This window comes from Rhinoderma darwinii, chromosome 5 (genome assembly GCF_050947455.1).
Source record: "Rhinoderma darwinii isolate aRhiDar2 chromosome 5, aRhiDar2.hap1, whole genome shotgun sequence".
Classification (NCBI taxonomy): domain Eukaryota; kingdom Metazoa; phylum Chordata; class Amphibia; order Anura; family Rhinodermatidae; genus Rhinoderma; species Rhinoderma darwinii.
The window spans coordinates 190982173-191002860 of record NC_134691.1 but is presented as its reverse complement, the minus strand read 5'-3'; the positions used below and the strand labels follow the sequence as shown (position 1 = coordinate 191002860).

The window sequence follows — 20688 nt, the reverse complement described above, 5'->3', positions numbered from 1 at the left end:
AAATAATTATATATTTTAAATACTTATTATGGGTTACCTCACCTATGTGAACTCAAGTTCTCATTTTTTATCATAACGTTTCAAAACGTTTAAAAAACAAAATAAAATTTAAAAAAAACACATGATGGATTCCAGCCGACATGAATGTTTTTTCACATGTTGCAATAGGTTTTAGTAAAATGGCTTTCATCTGGTTGTTATTTTCTTAAATTATGATACCAATTGGTGGATTCAGTTTCTATACGTGAAACAACAACTCTACTAAGTTGGACAAATATGTAACTGAGGGGCTGGTTCTAGGTTTAGAGGGGGGCACCAAAAAGTTATTCTGCCTTGACTAGGGTGTTAAGATACAGGGCAGCAAACTGCATATTTTCCCCGGGTGAAGGAAAGCCTTCACTAGGACCAACAATGAAATGAATTATTGTCCATCTGAGAGCTGAACTTCTGGAACCAAGGGTGATGTGGTGCATTCCAAAACTACTGCTCTGGGCTCCTGCTTGTCCCTACCCTGTGTATAATAACAATGAAATAGTTAATATGAGGAAATCTTTCTAATACACTTCACTGAAAAAAAACCTACATATTTACCAGGTAAACATAAAAACAAATTATGTGCCACTAACTGAATATTTTGCACTGCACACAGCAGCGTTTATAACATGCCAGCAGCCATGTTGTAAACTGGATTGATATATTAGTACCAGTAAGTTGTAAGCAAAGCACAATTTACCAAACTGACTTGTTTCTTTCTTCTTTATATTTATCAGAACTGGGTCAGATTGTATTTTGTCTTCTCTCTTTTGAATGTAGGACATATGTAAAGCTCTTTGGTGTCACAGAATTGGAAGAAAATGTGAGACAAAATTTATGCCAGCAGCAGAAGGCACAACATGTGGGCATGAGATGGTAAGAAGATAGGTGTGTCATGCAGTCTATTAGCTATAAGTAATGGAATGAATGACTTGAGAATGTATTCTGTCAACAGTGTGGAACAACTGTTGGGAAATGACTTGTTTTCTCTACGCCTGGATCTAAAAATTAGCCAATTTTATTTCAGAGTTAATGTGCTTTTCCACTGAACAGCTACACATGTGTGTAATACTATATGTATAATTTGTGTATACTACTGTACATCTACAAATGTTTATTAATAGAAGCCAAAATTCCTCTGCAAAATATGCCAAAGAGGGGCCAAAAAGCACAGAGCATTTGTCGTCATCCCCCCTTCATCCCCCAGGAGAATGTTGTTCTTATATGTTTTATTAATTATTAATTTTATCTATCAATGCATTCTGAATGTTTTCATTTATAAGTAACAAAATCGTTAGCAATATCTAGTTTTTTTTATGCAAAAAAATATATATTTGGAAGTTATTACATGTCCGAGGTTCCTCTATCAGTTGTCCATTGAGGCCAAGAGCAGAACCTCTTCCCATATGTAAACTATACCACTGGGTAAGAGCAACACAGTCAATTAGATCACTTGTCAAATATAGCCACAATGCTAACACGCTTAAGAAATTGTAATACCAGTCGAAAAAATCTGTAAATTACCTCTGCTGCTTTCAAAGGGTATCATACACTAGCTGACCACAACAAAAGTTCAATTACTCTAAGGTCCAATACTGACTATTTAATATTTATGGGGGCAGCCTAACTTTCCCATTGGGGGAAAACAAGGATCAGACATGTTGGATGATAACATTACTGGTTCTTTTTTCTTTCATTGGACAGCAGCTTTTCTCCCTCTCTTCTACTAAAACATGTACACTTGGCCGAGCCACGGTGAAGATGTCTGTTTGATCAACAGCTATCGTATGTGTATGGCCATCTTAAGATCTCGCCAAGAAAAGTTTCCCTAATCAACCTCTCCATTCCCTTTATGACCTACTATTACCTTACTCTTGCGCATAACTACCAGACTTCTCTTAGCTTTCTATGTCATTTAGAAACGTTCTCGTCTCTATTTTGGGAAAGCATACATAGTTAAATATACAAAAACAATCCCAGATGAGTTAGTTGACAATAAATTTAGAGGGAAAAAATCCTTCCTGACTCCAAATATGGCAGTCAAAATAAGTCCCTAGAACAAGGACCCATCTCAGCAATCTAGAACAGACACACAATCACATGGCCATTTTAAGAACAATGAAGGTCTATGGGTGTATTCACACGACCGTTTCTTTAACAACCCATGAATACTGGCTGTCAAAAAATAGTACATGTTCTGTTTTTGGCCATTTTCACGGCCCAACGGCCCCCACAGAAGTCAATGGATCATTCTTTAATGGCCGTTTTTCAGAAATCAATATTTGGACAGTGACATCAGGGGCTTCTCCAGGAGCCTCTTGCGTCGGCCAGGGTCTGCCCGGGGATTTCTCTTCTAGCGGGAGCCCCAATTGCGCCATCTACAGGAGGGGTGTATGGCGCTATCTATGTGGTGGGGTGTGCGTGGCTATATACAAAGTGGGGTATGTGGCTTTCTATAGAGGGGTGTGTGGCGCTATGTTCAGGAGGTTGTGGCACTGTCTACAGGGTGTGGGGCTATCTATAGGGGGTGTTGCGCTATCTATATGGGGTGTGTGTGTGTCAATATCTACAGGGGTGTGGTGCTATCTGCAGGGGGGGTGTCACTATTTACAGGGCGATGTGTTTCACTATCTACATCAGCACTGTGGTGCTATCTACATGAACACTGTGTGTGGTACTATCTACATGGGCACTGTGGCACTATCTGTGTGGCACTGGCACTTTATATGTGGGTACTATGGTACTTTATATGTGGGCTCTATGGCACTATGTATGTAAGCACGATCTACAGTGGGTGCTGTGGCACGTTCTACAGTGGGCACTGTGGCCCTATCAACAGGGGCATTGTGACACTATCTACATGGGCACAGTGGTGTTTTCAGGGAGTTGGGAGAAAAGAATCCCTGTTGCCCTTTTTTAACGGCCATGAAAAACGGATGACAAATGACCATTAAAATGGTCAGACAGCCGGGAAGTGGATGAAAATTTAGAGACACACTGATGCAAAATGGCCATGAAAAATTGACGGTTGATTCGTTTTTAGCAACTGGTTTTTTTTTCACTGTCGTGTGAATATAGCCTTCTATTATTATGTATTATGTATTATGTCTTTCATGTTTGAAAAATGTTCCTAGTTATAAAAAAGTTGATTACTGAATGCCCTGAATACTGAAAAGTTTTCAACCGCACTAATTGAAAAGGATTTTATAAAGTTCCATTCACTACAGTGTAACAACTGGCTGCTCCGGTATTTTAACAGAGTGTGAAAATGTTATGTTTGAATACAGCCTAGTACCTATAGCTATAGTAGATTCCTCTGTGTTATGGTTACTGGCTAAAGTATAAAGAGATCATCACACACATCACTGTATTAACCTTTCATATATCTATGCATATTAATTAGGACTTCTGGGTTTTTTTTCAACACTATATAACCACAATTTTACTCATCTTTATTGGTACTCCAACCTAGTCCCTTAATTATTTTGCTTACAAACCCTTGAACTTTCTCCAGCTCTGCTATATAATTTTAGGCCCCTCTCCCTTTGGGCATAGCCCTTTTCTCCTACTGGATCTTGTTTCAGTATTTCTCAGTAATATGCTGTCACTTATATTATTAAAGATAATAATGAGGTAAAAAACTATAACTACAGTAATAATTGTTACACTATTGCATTTATTGCGTAGCTATTGCATGTATTTGTAAGTGTAATCTTTGAGTGTAAGATTCGTTTATTTACATGTTTGAAAATTATATTCGCAAATTAGTTTTTTATCTTACTATTATGCATTCTATGCTTGCGTAAGTTTTACTTTTTTATGGTTAGTACCCCTTTAATTGACATATAGAAAATGAAATATATTACCTTATATTGTTACGCACAATTTTTTATCCTATCAGAGGGCTCCCTGTTATTATAAGTAGAATATCAACTCCACTCTCTGCATCAATTAACAATGCAACTGTTTAATAGCTTTAGCGTATGACATAAATAAGAAGGTCTGTTTAAAAATGACTCCAGAGATAAACATAAGCTACAGGATAAAGCAGGAACAGGAAATTATGACTGCTCAGAAAAACAAATTTGAGTTAGTTCCATAGATCTCTAAGAACGATTGAACTCATAATTATATCAGACAGGATTAAACATTGGAACAAATCACTTCACATCTGGTCAAATACTGACTCAGATATCCATTTTAATTGTTAGGCTACCACCTTTGAAACTAAGGGAATTCCAAGCAAACATTCTATTCTGTCCATCCTAGCTATGGTACTTGACAATATTTCAAGCAAGTGCTTCTATGTAAATGTTAATGCGCTAATCATGTCCTTTACAGTATATGGGTTCTATTGCTAATACGTGTTTTACTAAATGAATACTGTATTATACAAGTTTACATCGCTGTCGATTTTTACTGATATTATTTACAGACATGTGATATACCAGAGGCGTAGCTAGGGTTTAGCACAGGGGGGGGTGAAACACAACTGAGTGGGCCACAATCCAGTGGGCCCCCCACATAGTATAATCACCCCTTAGTGTGCCCCACATAGTAGAATGCCCCTATAGCTGCCCCCGCACAGGATAATGCCCCTATGGTTGCCCCCACTTAGTATAATGACACCTTAGTGCCCCCCACATAGTATAATAACCCCTTAGTGGCGTTCACATAGTATAATGCCCCGATACCTGCCCCCACACAGGATAATGCCCCTATGGTTGCCACCACACAGAATAATGCTCCCATAGCTGCCCACACAGTATAATGAACCCTTAGTGCCCCCCACACAGTATAATGACCCCTTAGTGGCCCACACACAGTATAATGACCCCTTAGTGGCCCCCACACAGTATAATGCAATTATAGCTGTCCCACACAGTATAATGTACTATAGTTCCTCCCCACACAGAATAATGTCCCCAAAACTGTCCCCATACAGTATAATGCCCCTATAGCTGCTCCCACATAGTATAATGCTCCCATAACTTCCCTCATACAGTATAATACCCCCATAGTTGCCCCATACAGTATAATCCCTCCAAGGCTGCACAAATACAGTAAACTTCGCTATTGCGGCCACCCCATATCCAGTATAATGCCCCCTTAGCTACCACCACACAGTATAGTGCCTAATAAAAAATAACAAAATAAATATTTACCTATCCCCGTTCCCACGACGAGTGGAGGAGATCCCTCTGCTCCTCCGCTCTGTGCAGTGTGTGGCTCTGTGCAGACAGGCACGATGATGTCACTACATCACGCCTGTCTGCCTCGAGCTAATAACAGCTGGAGCTGGTATTGCACAGTAAATGCTGGAGCAAGGAGCCGTTGGCTCCGTGCTCTATCATCCTGGAATCCAATGATATCTGTGTCCCGAGGTTGCAGATACAGTTGAAACCGGGACACACTACCGATGGGGACCTGCCCTGCGCCCCACCATCTCAGTGAGCCCTTTTTTTTAGATCTGCTACCTGTATATATTATATATTCTTTAAAGTAATATTTGATGCATAATGTGCTACTTTGTTGGCATTGTACATTTGGATCCTGATGCTGATGACTTTAGTATGGACCACTCATTATTATTTTTTGATGTTAACTATTGTGTTTTCTTAACTATCATTGAATATACTGTACTACGGGTGTTTCATATTTTAGAACCAAAAAAGGCTTCCAAGTCAAGTTGGGGGCATATATTAAAATAAAACAGTCCCAGTCCTTATTTAAATTAAAATCCAGCGAGGGCACTACTTTCAGTGATAAAAGACTGTGTTCACCTTTGCAACCAATGTTTGTTTATTGTCCCAATGCATCTAAGGAGGTCTTAATAAAAATAAAAAAATAAAAATTCTTTCTACATCTATGTAGACTGTGCATCTCCATATTTAAAAAAAAACACAAAAAAACAGACCATGTATAGTTGGATACTGCAGGCATAATCTCTTCCATTTGTCCTCTAATTGATGCTAACCTATGTTTGGTAGATAAGCAAGAAGTAAAGGGCAGATTAACTGCTGGATCCTACTATACAGGGATTGTTGTATGTTATCATGGAGCTGTCGAAACAAAACGATAGAACATTTTTTTTCATTCGTAGGGCTTATCCACACGTAACGGATATGCTGCGTATTTTCCGTCCGGAATTGCGGATGGATAATACGCAGCGGAATACAGTAGCGGCAAAGTGGGTGAGATTGAACTTAGGTCATCCACATGCTGCAGAGAAATTCAGTCCAGAAATTCACTTGCGGTGCGTAATTTTAGTTCCGCAGCATGTCAATTACTGCTTCGGAAAGTGGACTGATTTCTTGCGGTGTTATGAAGAAATATCACCATCACACAGCCCTGAAAAAACGCAGCAAAATTCTGCACTATTTTCCGCAATAAAAAACGCATGAAATGGTGAAGATTTTACGCAGCGGATTGTCTGCCAGTTTTATGCGGAAATGCGTCAGAAATTTTCTGCAGCAAATTCGTTATGTGTGGACAAGCCCTAAATGTATTCTACATTAGCAAATATGTCGTGGTCATCTTGCTACTGCAATTGCCCTAGCCATTTTCCCATGGTTATCCCATGATGGACATTTATCACCTATTCACTGTATAGGTGATACATTTCTAATCGCTGAGACACCCACCGATCACTAGAATGGGGGTTCGGAGCCCCTGTTCTTCCTCACTGCACAACCACAGTGAGGAGGAGTTCTAATGGAGCGGTAATCACGCATATGACCTGCTGCTCCATTTATTGTTTATGGGGCCGATATAAACAGTTGAGTACATGGCTCATCTGTTTGTGTCGGCTCCATAGACATTGAGTGGAGTAGCAGGGCGCATGCGTGAACTCCACTCTATTCAAATGGGGGTTTAAGACCCCAATCTAGGGTTTGTTGGGGTCCCAGCATGGCATAAACCGCTTTAAGAGCATATTTAATGCAATGCAAAAAAGCACACTATTATGGTATATGTAGACTTTGTTTAGACTTTTGCTTAACTTTTATGAGAAGGAGAATCTTCCATGCAGGAAAATTTCAGTAGAGTTCTTCATTTAGCAAATAATATTCCTTAGTGATATATTTTAGTAATTTAAGCATTAATTAGCCTTAAAAGAAGGTGACTGCTCATTGGTCTCAGAAAAACTTGTAGGACAGTAATCTGTTGTGATCATGAAGGTCTGATACATCCTTGGCTGATAGAAAACACTATTATGTCAAGACAAGGTTGCAGAGAGTATGATTTAGAATTGTAACAGCTTTCCTTGGTACCATTCCCATCTCCTAATCTGCCAAGATTATAAAGTGCCAAATATGTCAAGATGTAAATCCTTGTCAAGTATTCTTTGTTTAAGAGAGGGGAGAGATTAAATGTTTTTCTTTCCCATGGAATAATTTCAGGACCTACTCACCTCCTGCACTTCAGTGTAAAACCATCTTTCTTCAGAGATCAGCTCTGTAACAAATCTCAGGGGCATTCACAGAAATGAGGAGAGTCATTTATTACTGGCTTTAATTAAGAATACTGACGTTATTTAACACTTTACTGCAAGATAATCCACATGCAAAATTATATCTGTGATATCCCTTTAATACCAGTTCCTGTATTAACTTTAGAGAGTTTATCTAGAATAACATTAGATGAGACCTTTCCTTCTCAAGAAATGTGAAGCTACACATTAGGTGACTTTTATAGAAAAGTTCCACATTGAAGACAGTTTAAATGTCATATTAGATAAATGCAATGTCAGTCGTTTTGCTCAAACACTTTACAAGCGGAAGAGTAGTAATAATAACTATGCATAAATGGCAAAAAGGATCTAAGGCATCATGCTCACGACCGTATATTTTCCCACCCGTAAATACTGGCGTAAATACGGGTCCGGTGTCACACGTATTCGACCCGTTTTGCACCAGTATTTACGGACCCGTGCCCGTAAATATGGGTCCGGTGTCACCAGTATTCCACCCGTATTTACGGGCACGTTTTTGGCTGCAAAATAGCACTGCACTAATCGGCAGCCCTTCTCTCCATCAGCGCAGGATAGAGAGAAGGGACAGCCCTTTCTGTAATAAAAGTTAAAGAAATTCATACTTACCCGGCCGTTGTCTTGGTGACGCGTCCCTCTCTTCACATCCAGCCCGACATCCCTGGATGACGCGGCAGTCCATGTGACCGCTGCAGCCTGTGATTGGCCTGTGATTGGCTGCAGCGGTCACATGGGCTGAAACGTCATCCAGGGAAGTCGGGCCAGATGTCGAGAGGGACGCGTCACCAAGGCAACGGCCGGGAGACCGGACTGGAGGAAGCAGGAAGTTCTTGGTAAGTATGAACGTCTTTTTTTTTACAGGTTGCTCTATATTCTGATCGGAATTCACTGTCCAGGGTGCTGAAAGAGTTACTGCCGATCAGTTAACTCTTTCCGCACCCTGGACAGTGACTATTTACTGACGTCGCCTATCAACGCTGCCGTAATGACGGGTGCACACACGTAGCCACCCGTCATTACGGGAGCTCCATAGACTTCCGTGCCTGAAATAGGACATGTTCTATCTTTTTCAACGGCACGGTCACCTTCCCGTAAGAAAACGGGAAGGTACCCGTGGCCAATAGAAGTCTATGAGCCCGTTATTACGGGTCGTAATTACGACCTGTAATAACGGGTGTTTTTACGGTCGTGTGCATGAGGCCTCAGTCATTGTAAAAGGGATGTAACAATCTGTAGCTACCGTGTTGCTTCTGTGTCTGCACTACAGTATTAAAGCTACAAGAAGTTTTGGGAAGCTATATAAGTACATTGCCAAACTTATTGACGGTGTCTTAGTACTCGTAAACACCTCTCCGGGCAGTTCAAGAGAAAACATTGAGCTAAATAAAAATAAATCTTTTGCCACTGGGACCTGTATAAATCCCTATATAATGAGCCACCTCGAGTAGTAGTTGTGATCAGACAGAATTTTATAATTTAAAGGGGTTTACTGGGATTTTCAATTGATGGCCCATCCTTAGGTAGGCCATAAATGTATGATCAGCAAGGGGCAGCATAAAATGAATGATGTTGTAATTGGCAGAGAAAGAATTCCACTTGGAAACCTCCCTTTAAGTATCCTGCATTTGCCCCCGAAGTTTGTATAATTCTCACACCCCAATTTGCAGCTCAAGTATCTGTGAAGCCCAAGCCTAACATTGAAAGTGAGGGACTAACAGGCATCATGACACTAGGAGTACATCATTGGCAGGAAGCGTTGTCATGGGTTGGCCCACATTAAATATCATTTTAGAGTTGTAATAGTCTGCAGCCGCTATTTACAGAGCAATCAGTACACTGGCTCCCATGGAGCCATTCTCTAACCCCAACCTTTTTACCACCACTACCACCAAAGGAAAACTTAATCTGACCATGAGTAAATATTTAATCAATGCCACCAAACCAAAAGGGTGTCATGGCACAAACAAGAAGGAATTTTAGTAACTACAATATACAGTCCTACAAATAAAAAAAATAAAAAAAATATAAGGAGTATTTTGGACATAATAGTGTATAGCGAAAGAATATAAGGAGTATTTTGGACATAATAGTGTATAGCGAAAGAATATAAGGAGTATTTTGGACATAATAGAGTATGGCGTATTCAGGCATCAGGAAACCTCTCCTTTCCTTTTTTTTCCCTTCCTACATTAATTATCATTAACAAAAGGAAAATCCTCATGGTGATGCCCTAATAACTAGTACATTTTAGGAAGGTAAAATTAACTTGTTGACCTTTAAAGTTCCATCAGTCTTATACAGTATATGCAAAATCAAAAAAAGTTTATGCATGTTCTCTTAAATCTGTTTTATTGATATATTGAAATCTGATTGGCTACAAACTAATTAATGATGGTGTTGTTATTTTTAATGTTTTTTTCTTTCAATTCTCTTGAGTACTACTTTAATCTGGTTAAAACACTTTGCACTGAAGCATTATCTTATATTTAGTTCTCAACCTACTATAATGTTAAAAAAAAAAAATCTGATTACTATTGCATTCTGAGACTAGTAATGAAATGAAGTAATCGCTGCCATTCTGTTTTTCACCTTTTGTGCTGTCAGCAAAGAAGCAATCCAGCTTTGGGCTGGTTGAGTCCCATCTTGATAATAGTGATAAAGGAGCGGAATTTATTAAGACTGGCATTTCATACGCTAGTCTTAATATAAGGAAAGTTGGAGTAAGACGCTACACATTTATTAAAAGGCTAACACTTAATAAATGTGTTGCTTGCATCTTTCGATCAACAATGCACCACAACTGTAATGCAACAATTATGGCAAAATGAACGCGGCCGTGCACCTTACATTCCCCCGATCCTATTAGTTATATTGTAAAAAAAAAAGTAGGTATACTCACCTCACCAATCCTCTTCCCTTTCAGATCCCATCAGGCTCCATCAGCATTATGCGAGTCATACAAGGTCTTGACGCCGGGGCAGCATCATGGCCTTAAATGTGATATCATCAATGCTGCATCTCTATGGCATAAAAAAGACAAAAGTGTAAATTCTCAATGCAAATTGTCACTTTTTGGCGTAGGAGGGTGTTCAATTCCCCCAAAAATGTCGAACAAGTAGTGTTAACAGTGGGGAGCATACACCTAGCAACCAGTCTGTCTCAGATTTCTAGCAAAAGGCAGAATTGGAACTCAACTAAAGGCAGAGAATGGTCAGAGAGGCTTGGCTAGGTCATTCTACTTTCTATTCCTGAACACTATGTTAACCATATTTTTATAAAACGAAATCTAGTTTGAAAACCAATTCTATATATCAACTCGAGGCATGAGACTCACAGAATGATCCTTGAGAGGATACTAATTTTTTCCATTTCTCTTTTGGAGACATATATTGTGAAAAATACTGAAAACCCTATGTAAATTGCCATGATTGCCAAAGTTCTTGGTCAGCATAGAACTATAGTTCCCATAATTATTATTATTATTATTATTATTCTAATTTATTTAAAAGTGGCATTCATTCCAGGGCACTGTATGGATAAAAAAAATGTACATTACATGAGACAATAAAAGCAAGTACAATAGGCATGACTTTAATGAATGACAGACAGGTACAGAAAGAGAGAGGACTAATGATCTATAAGGGAAGGAGGAAGGAGACAGAAGGTGAGAAGTTATTCCTCCGGTAGAGTAGTGACAGCAGGGTTATTGCAAATTGTGAGCTTTTCTGAAGAGGTGGGTTTTCAGGTTGGTTTTGAAGGTTTGGACGGTGGGAAGGAATCTGATGTGTTGGGGTAGTAAGTTCTAGGGTATGGGGGATGTACTGGAGAAATCTTGGAGGTGATGGTGTGAAAAGCAGATAAGAAGAGAGCAAAGCAGAAGGTCTTGTGAGAACTGGAGATTACGTGTTTGGACATATCAGGAGATTAGGGCAGAGATGTATGGAGGGGACAGGTTGTGGACAGCCTTGTATGTCATTGTTAACATTTTGAACTGAATTTGCTGGGCAATAGGTAGTCAAGGAGGGATTGGGAGACGGGAGAGGGGGAAGAGATAGATTAACCTCGCAACAGAGCTGAGGGTGGATTGGAGGTGTACAAGCTTCTTAGATGGGAGGCCACATAGAAGGATGATGCCGTAGTCTAGGCAGGAGGTGATGGATGCATGTACTAAAAGACAGGATGGAATCAAAGCCGACTACAGTTAAATTATACTGGTGTATGTATAGTTACAAATTTGCAATCCATTTGATATCAATTTTAACAAATATTAATTTCTCAAAAAAAATATACTTAATACAGCCATGTTATCAATTGTAATTCAAAAATTTATATTGACTGCTATAGATATAAACCACCGTATCGTGCGCACAACATGCAACTGTAATAAATCAGATGCAAATAGTCGCATTTCTGAAAGCTAATTGTGTGTATTTTGCTGTGGATTCTGCTGCGGGTTCTACCCCTTCTATATTAAAAGGCTTAAATCTGCAGTGAACATCCAGAACAAAATGATCATGTTGCCGTAGTGAAAATCTGCATCAGGCTCTGTTTTCCATCCGGAAAATGTTCAGCAGCAAGTGGATAAGATTTGTTCAAATCTCATCCAAATGGCTGGGACTAAGGCTTTATTCAGACGAACGGGAAAAACGTCCGTGCAACGCGCGTGATTTGCACGCGCGTTGCACGGACCTATATGTGTCTATGGGGCCGTGCAGACATGTCCGTGATTTTTCATCAGCGTGAGTCCGCTGAAAAAAAGTCACGACATGTCCGCTCTTTCGGCGTTTTGCACGCATCACGCACCCATTGAAGTCAATGGGTGCGTGAACACCACGCATGCCGCACGGAAGCACTTCCGTGCGAACTGCGTGATTCGCGCAAGAGCTGTCAAAAGGATGAATGTAAACAGAAAAGCACCACGTGCTTTTCTATTTACAAACATCCAAACGGAGTGTCTTTGAGATGAGCGAACCCGGACAACCGAACCGAACTTTGCCGAACCCGGCAAAAAAAATTCCAGTACGCGACGTCAGGAGATAGTCACTGTCCAGGGTGCTGAAAGAGTTAAACTGTTTCAGCACCCTGGACAGTGACTTCCGATCCCAATATACATGAACGTGTAAAAAAAAAAAAAAGTTCTGACTTACCGATAACTCCCGGCTTCTTCCTGGAGTCTGACCTCCCGGGATGACAATTCAGTCCAAGTGACAGCTCCAGCCAATCACAGGCCAATCACAGGCCAAGCACAGGCTGCAGCGGTCACATGGACTGCCGCGTCATCCAGGGAGGTGGGGCCAGATGTCAAGAGAGGCACGTCACCAAGGACGCGTCACCAAGGCAACGGCCGGGAGTGAAGTTCTCGGTAAGTACGAACGTGTTTTGTTTTTTTTAAACAGGTTGCTCGATATGGTGATCGGAATTCACTGTCGTGGGTGCTGAAAGAGTTACTGCCGATCAGTTAACTCTTTCAACACCCTGGACAGTGACTGACGTCGACTAGCCTCATCTCTATGATGGCGGCTGCGTGAAAATCACGCAGCCGCGCATCATACACGGATGACACACGGAGCTGTCAAGTGATTTTTGCGCGCTCAAAACGCTGCATTTTTGCGTCCGCAAAAACGCCACGTTCGTGTGAATCCAACCTAAGCATTTCCGTGCCGAGTGAATCCAGCCTTAGGCATTGCCTTGTTTACTAGGTGCTGAGGTAAAGGCTTCCAATCAGTCCAGTGATTTAGCATCAAATCTTCACATTAGCATTCTTCTTAAACGCCACTTTCTTAGGTCTAATTCATCCTTCTTTCTGTGATAACCATAATCTTATATCTATTTTATATTAAACCATTGTAGAATTATTGCACATTATTGAGTGATTCTTTATGATTAAATTCTGCTGAAAGGACAATTGTGGTTTGAGTTTTTTTTTTTCTAAATTACAAATTTTTCAGTAATGCAATATACAATACAATACTATTCAATCACAGGAACCCACTACACCTTCCGTTTAACTGACTAAACACTGTTAGGGCATGTTCAGACGTGACAGAATTTTTCAACTGCAAATGTTGCTGCAGATTCGCGGCAATTACGCAACGAATCTGCAGCAGCATTTACATATTTGACAGGTAATTCAGACGTTGTGGATATCACAGCGGATTTTCCGCAGATTTCAGTTTTTGAATTGCAAAGGCTGAAATCCGCAGTGAAATTCCGCTCCTTCTCCGCAACAAAATGTGCATGCTGCGGAGTGAAAATTCTGCACCGCAGCCTAAATTACGGAGTTATTTTTTGCAACGTCTGAACTAAGTTACTTAACAATGTATAGAAACCAATGTAAAAAATGTCTGCTGCAGATTTCCACTGCAGACTGTCCACAGCGGACTTCAACATCAATTCCGCCAAGTCTGAATGTGCCCTTAGGCTGTGTTCACATCAGCGTTGGGCTTCCGTTCATCGGCTCCGTTCGACTTTCCGTCAGAGGAACCGATGAATGGAAAGCCAAAAGGAAACCATTAGTTCCGTTGGCATTATGATTGATTTCAATGGTAATGCTTCCGTTGCAGTTGCTTTCTGTTTGTTGACTACGCTATTGTTTCCGTGAAAAAAATTGGAAACTTTACGCAACTAAACAAACTAAAACCAACTCCGCCGGAAAGGTCGAACAGGACCAATGAATGGAAGCCCAACGCTGATGTGAACAGGCCCTTGCAGTCATTATTTCTTAAATTGCCAGTAGTATCGTTATAAAAACAATAAGCCCTCATCTGTTACATAAACCATACCTCACATTGTTGAGATAAATATATATATATATATATATATATATATATATATATATATATATATATATACTGTATATATGTATATATATATATATATATATATATATTTATATAAAAAACACACACTCACACACAAATATATTAGGTGTTTGGGTTTGTGGCCAAAACTGCAGTTTTCATGCTGTTTTTGGTACAGTTTTTGGCTCTGTCAAAGTCTGATTTTCAAAAGTTTTTAAGCCACTCGCAATTTTTGCGGCGTTTTTCGCTGCATTTTTTCCGACTGTTTTTGGAGCTTTTTTCAATAGAGTCTATGAAAAACAGCTCCAAAAACGTCCCAAGAAGTGTCCTGCACTTTTTTTTGCGGCCGCGTAAAGAAAAGGCCCATCGGAACAGATTGCAATGGGCACATGTTTGGAGGCGTTCTGCTTCCGATTTTTCAGCCGTTTTTCTGGCGTTTACGGTCCAAAACAAGGCCGAAAACACTCTGTGTGAACATACCCTTACACTTGAGCTCAACATAGATAGAAGACTCTGGCCGGGTTCCCACAAAGCGTAAACACTGCAGAATTTCCACAACGGAATTGTGTGTGGAAAGTCCACAGCATTTACAGTAGCAGAAAAGTGGATGAGATTTAGAAAATCTCATGCTCACGCTGCATATAAAAAACACAGCGTAAACGTTAATAAATTGACCTGCAGTACGGAATTTAAAACCGCAGCATGTAAATTTATGTTGCGTTTTTGTTTATTTTCCATGGTGAATGCAAAACCCGCAACAGAAAGCCAAGTGTTGCGACATTTGCAGCATAATCGCATCGTTTACGCCACAAAAATCGCAACTCTAGAAAAATAAAAAACATCATATTTACCCAGAACACCCTCCTTCTTCCTGCTGTCCGGCCTTCTGGGGTGACCTTGCATCCCATGTGACCGCTGCAGCCAATCACAGGCTGCAGCATCACATGGCCTGCAATGTCATCCAGGGAGGCCGGAGTGGACGTCAGAGGAGGGAGGGGGTAAGTATGAACGGCTTATTCCGCAGCGGATATTCAATTTGAAAAACTGCACCAAAATGTGGTGCGATTTTTCGTATGGAATGTACTGCGGGTTCCAGGTCGCACACGCTGCGTGATTTTTACACACCGTATCCGCCCCGTGAGAACCCGGCCTTAAAGAGGCTCTGTCACCAGATTATAAATGCCCTACCTCCTTCATAATCTTATCGGTGCTGTAATGTAGATTACAACAGTGGTTTTTATTTTGAAAAACGATAATTTTTAAGCAAGTTAAGAACAATATTAGATTTATGCTAATTAGTTTCTGCTAATTTGTATTTGTATTTTTTGTATTTGTATTCACAGCACAGAGTGATCTCGGGAGGCAGGACGCAATGTCTGTTAAGACTCCCGACACCTCGGTAAAGTTACTGTGGGACTTAATCACACAGCACAGCGTGATCTCGTGAGATCACGCTGTGCTGTCATTCACAGCGTGATCTTGTGAGATCACGCTGGGCCGTGAGTAAGTCCCACAGTAACTTTACCGAAGTGTCGGGAGTTTCTCAAGACACTTCAGTAAAGTTAATGTGGGTGTATGTGACAGCACAGCGTGATCTCGCGAGATCACGCTGTGCTGTGAATACAAATGGACATGAATGGAGAGAAGTGTATGACGCTGATTGGTCAGCGTAATACACTTCTCTTTACAACGCCCAGTTGGTAAAAATTAAAAACATGCCCAGTTGAGCATTAAGAAACTAATTAGCATAAATCTAAAATTGTTCATAACTTGCTCAAAAATGATCATTTTTCAAAATAAAAAACACTGTAGTTATCTACATTACAGCGCCAATCAGATTATGTAGGAGATTGGGCATTTATAATCTGGTGACAGAGACTCTTTAATGTATGGTTGTGTATGTATGGACACACACAGCACAGTCTCCTTAAATGGGTTGTCTGAGATAAGATAAGTCTGCTTCTTTTCCGGAAAAGAGACACTTTTGTCATTGGGCTGCGTCTGGTATTGCAACTTGGCCTCATTGAAGTGAATAGAACATAGCTGCAATACTAGAGAAATCCAATAAACATCTCTAAAAAAAAAAAAAAGGAAACCCCTTTAATCTCAACAATTTATTTAATCTCCGTTTATAAAGAATGCATTAAAAAATAAAAACTCTATTCCTAGATTTATTTTGGTAAAACTGTCAATTTTCATTAGTGGTAGTACATCTCATAGTGCAGATGTAACAATTTTAACACAAATGGCACAGTACAAGAAAAGCAATGCAATGTATATACGGGGTTTCTCAACTTTTTATGTAGGGTATATCTGTATTTAAACTATAAAATGTGGTTTAACTACGAATGTATGCTTTACAGAATATGCTATGTTTTTGCATTAGGCTGAATGATTATTTTAACGCACCATTTTACAGTTTATATATAGAAATAATTTGCAAGTTGAGTAATTTTGTAAATACATTACATTACCTTGTACTGATCCTACAGCCTGTATTATAGCCAAAAGCTGAGTTCACAATTCTTAAAGCTTGAGACCTGTAGTCTCCGTCACCTTTGCTGGCACAGTATCTACACAAAGCTTTCTTCAGCAATATGCATTTTGGGAAGTGTACAATTTCCCACCCGTAATATAATCTGATGTTGAGAAAGCTAACTTTTCCAGTGCATAATAAGAGCTGTTAGGGTATGTTCACACGCTAGCTGTCATTTACGGCTGAAATGACAGCCTGTTTTCAGAAGAAAACAGCTGCGTCGTTTCAGCCGTAAATGCTCCTCCTCGTAATATACGAGGCGTCTGTGACGCTCGTATATCTTGAGCTGCTCTTCATTGAGTTCAATGAAGAACGGCTCAAATTACGTTGCAAAGAAGTGTCCTGCACTTCTTTGCCGAGGCAGTCAATTTACGCGTCGTCGTTTGACAGCTGTCAAACGACGACGCGTAAATTACAGGTCGTCTGCACAATACGTCGGCAAACCCATTCAAATGAATGGGCAGATGTTTGCCGACGTATTGTAGCCCGTATAATATGCCTCGTTTACGCCTGAAAATAGGTCGTGTGAACCCACAAGATTCTTGTCGGTTTCCATTGGCAACCAGCAGAATTGTCAGTGCAGCTCTAGAACATAATACAGGCTGCAAATCAATAATGCAGTAAAGCAATGTATTTACAAATTTACTTAACTTTTTTTAAGTAGAATATATTTATATATTGTTTAAATTGGGAAAAGGTTGACAATATTAAGCTGTATCATTCGCTATTAGCTGATTGTGTCAGTTCAGCCCAACTAACAACTCAACTGAGATTGAGTCCTGTATGTTTCTAACACACAGGACCACCATAATATCAATCACATCTAAGTTCATCAACTTGGATGTGATCGTTATTATAGTGATCCTGTATGTTATAGTGGTCCTGTATGTTAGTCACAGTACCCGCTCTCACCTGAACTGACGGAATCGGCTAATAGAACGATGCAGCTTCTGTGTACAGAGGATACATAGAAGCTGTATCAGAAAATCGAAAAAACAAATTTTTTAATAAAAGGCAGAAAATTTTTAGAATTACCTAAAACATTGATTTCCTTATAATAAAAAAAAATATTTCAAAAGTGTACATAGCCTTTAAGCTGTCTGATAGCTATTTCTCCCGACTCTCGCATACACATGGAAAATAGACTCGTCCAAGCATGCATGTTTGTTCAATGGAGAGTAGAGAATAAGTTGCTGTTAAGCTGATTCCAAAGGTGTCTATCTCCTGCAGTAACAAAGGATCAAGCATGCTGAAATCCAGCATGCCCGATTTTTCTTTAGGGGAAAGTCGGGACACCCCATACATATCAGATAGTGAGTTAGTCTCGCCACATTTTGCGGGTCCGGCTGACTGTCATCTGATGTGTATGGGCACCTATTACTGTTAATAAATAATGTTGATAATTATAGATGTCTATGTTTTGTAGTGGTGCCGGAGAGGTCAGTGCGTGAAACACGGTGATGAAGGACCCAAGCCTACAAATGGTCAATGGTCTGACTGGTCAGGTTGGTCACCTTGTTCCAGGACATGTGGTGGAGGTATCTTATTTAAAGAACGCCAGTGTAATAACCCACGGTATTTATTATTTTTTTTCTCTTCATTTCTTTAATGGCTCTTTTTGATATACTTCTCTACTATTAGTTGGGGTTTTCCTATCTTTTGCATAGATAAGTAAAGCAGTATATATATATATATATATATATATATATATATACTTAAACTAGCTCAGTGCTTAAGCAGTATAATACAAGCACAGTTTTACTCACCTCTGATGATTTCCCTCTTTCACTTTTGCTAGAAACCTCAGTGTTTGGTCCCTTGCTTTGTGGATCTCACACCCCCACCACCATTCAAAACAAATCTATCCTTCACTCCACATTGGCATTCCATCTAGTTTGAGCTGCACCTGTCTTCTATATGTGATAGCCCTTTTTTTTTTCCTCTGGAAGGAATTTACCATCTTTCCTTAAGGCCTAATTCACACGACCGTGTTTTTTTTTTTTTTTGCGGATAGCACACGGATACATTCATTTATTAAGGCCTAAAGCGCATGACTGTGATGCTCACAGATCCGCGTGGGGGCCATGAGTTTGAGCCGCAAAAACTCTGGACATGTCATTTTACTGTCAATATTTGTGGATCATGCGACCTGCTCACGGGGTTGGGACAAACTGATGATATCAATTCCAGCCTACCTTGTTTTTTTGCAGATCCGTGAATACTGATGACACACGGATGCACTATGGAAGGCTTTTTTTGCGGACAAATGGACCACAAATACAGACAACAGATCTATGGTTTTGAGGACTGCAAAATCACCACGATCATGTGCATTAGGCCTAAAGATCTATATGTATTTGGTGCCTGATTATTGTTCCTGTGTCTTCTTTTGGGGAGAGCACCATCAGACAGGTTCAATGTTAATTTTCCTAAGCTTTTTCTGGGCATCGAGGATTTATGGTAGCCTCTTTTCCATGTTAATGGGAGAGTTTGGCAGGATAGCGGTTATCCAAATGAGAAGTGGTCTCTCAACAGGGTTATGAACGTTCTCACATGTATCTATTAAACATTAGAAGACCATTTTGATTGCATTTTTCTTTCTGCAATTGTCTGGCTTACTCTCCTTTTTAATGCTTGCCTTGTACTTTCTCCATGAAGGTCACAATTGAATTATGTTTAAGCAGTACTCTTATAAGCAAACAAAGATCTTCAATTTGAAATCCACCAGGAAAAGCTATCTATATATGATTCTGCATTTAACAAAATATGAAGCACTCTTGCTATAGTTCCTAGTATCATGATGGACTGCACATGAGGTCCATGGATGTCAACCAACAAACTTTAGACAACATTAGGCACCTGGTGATTTGACAGATACATAGTCGATTCGCCCATAAGTACAAATAATAAATATATGAAGTAGATAAAGGATTGTGTCCTTTTTTAGACTTATAGGGTATAATTTTTTGGAAGATCCTTGAGAAGTGCTCAGTATTATACCTTCCATATATATCTCTTAGATTAATTTAAATTATTTTTTTTCGGACTGCTAATCAAACAATGGTTCAAGCATGGATAAAGATGTTCCTTAATTTTTTAGAAATTAAAAGATTATTTACTTAGCATATTATAAATGAGAAGATCACATCTCTCCACAAAGATAAACATAATAGACTTCTAATTTTGCTGGTATGCTTCCCCTCAGCTCATTAACTTCTTATCTTTGTAATTAACTGCGCCAAAGGTCTAGGCTTATATTGTGGTAACCACCACTGGTACTTTTCCATCTCCTCCCTTACCCCTTCTCCTTGATTCTTCTCCACCCTTTTTTTGTTACATTTTTTTTTTTTTACATTTCTACTTCTATTTTTCTAGTAAGTCTTTTTAGACGTGTCGAGCAAAGGAAGGTGGAAAGACCCACTAAATTATATAGCCTTGTCAAATGCTCATTCCTAAACCAATAAGATAATCTTTTACATTTTTTATGTAGACCATTTTATGGAGGAAAATTTTGTGAAGGTTCTTCCCGGTCATTTAAACTTTGCAACACTCAGAAGTGTCCCAAGAATAGTATTGACTATAGAGCTCAACAGTGTGCAGAATATAACAGTAAACCTTTCAGAGGTTGGTACTACAACTGGAAGCCCTACACCCGTGTGGAAGGTATGATGTACATTTTTAATGTATCTCTTTATCTGTAACAATCGTTTGTCATGTCTTCCGATTTGTAATAATGTGCAGTTGTACAAAACTTGGATACAATGTGACTTTCTCTAGCTTTTATACCTATCTATTTCTTATGTTTGTGCCTAATTTCCTGCAGTATGTCT

At 39.6% G+C, this 20688-nt stretch overlaps 1 protein-coding gene across 2 annotated transcripts in view; it reads left to right on the top strand.

Moving 5' to 3' along the window:
- Nucleotides 1-20688, top strand: part of ADAMTS16 (ADAM metallopeptidase with thrombospondin type 1 motif 16) — a 220483-nt gene that overhangs the window by 130568 nt on the left and 69227 nt on the right. For both annotated transcript variants that reach the window (XM_075828498.1, XM_075828499.1), the window contains 3 exons: nucleotides 814-909; nucleotides 18285-18433; nucleotides 20349-20521. In XM_075828498.1, the coding sequence (XP_075684613.1) occupies nucleotides 814-909; nucleotides 18285-18433; nucleotides 20349-20521 (418 nt within the window). The remainder of the gene's footprint in view (nucleotides 1-813; nucleotides 910-18284; nucleotides 18434-20348; nucleotides 20522-20688) is intronic.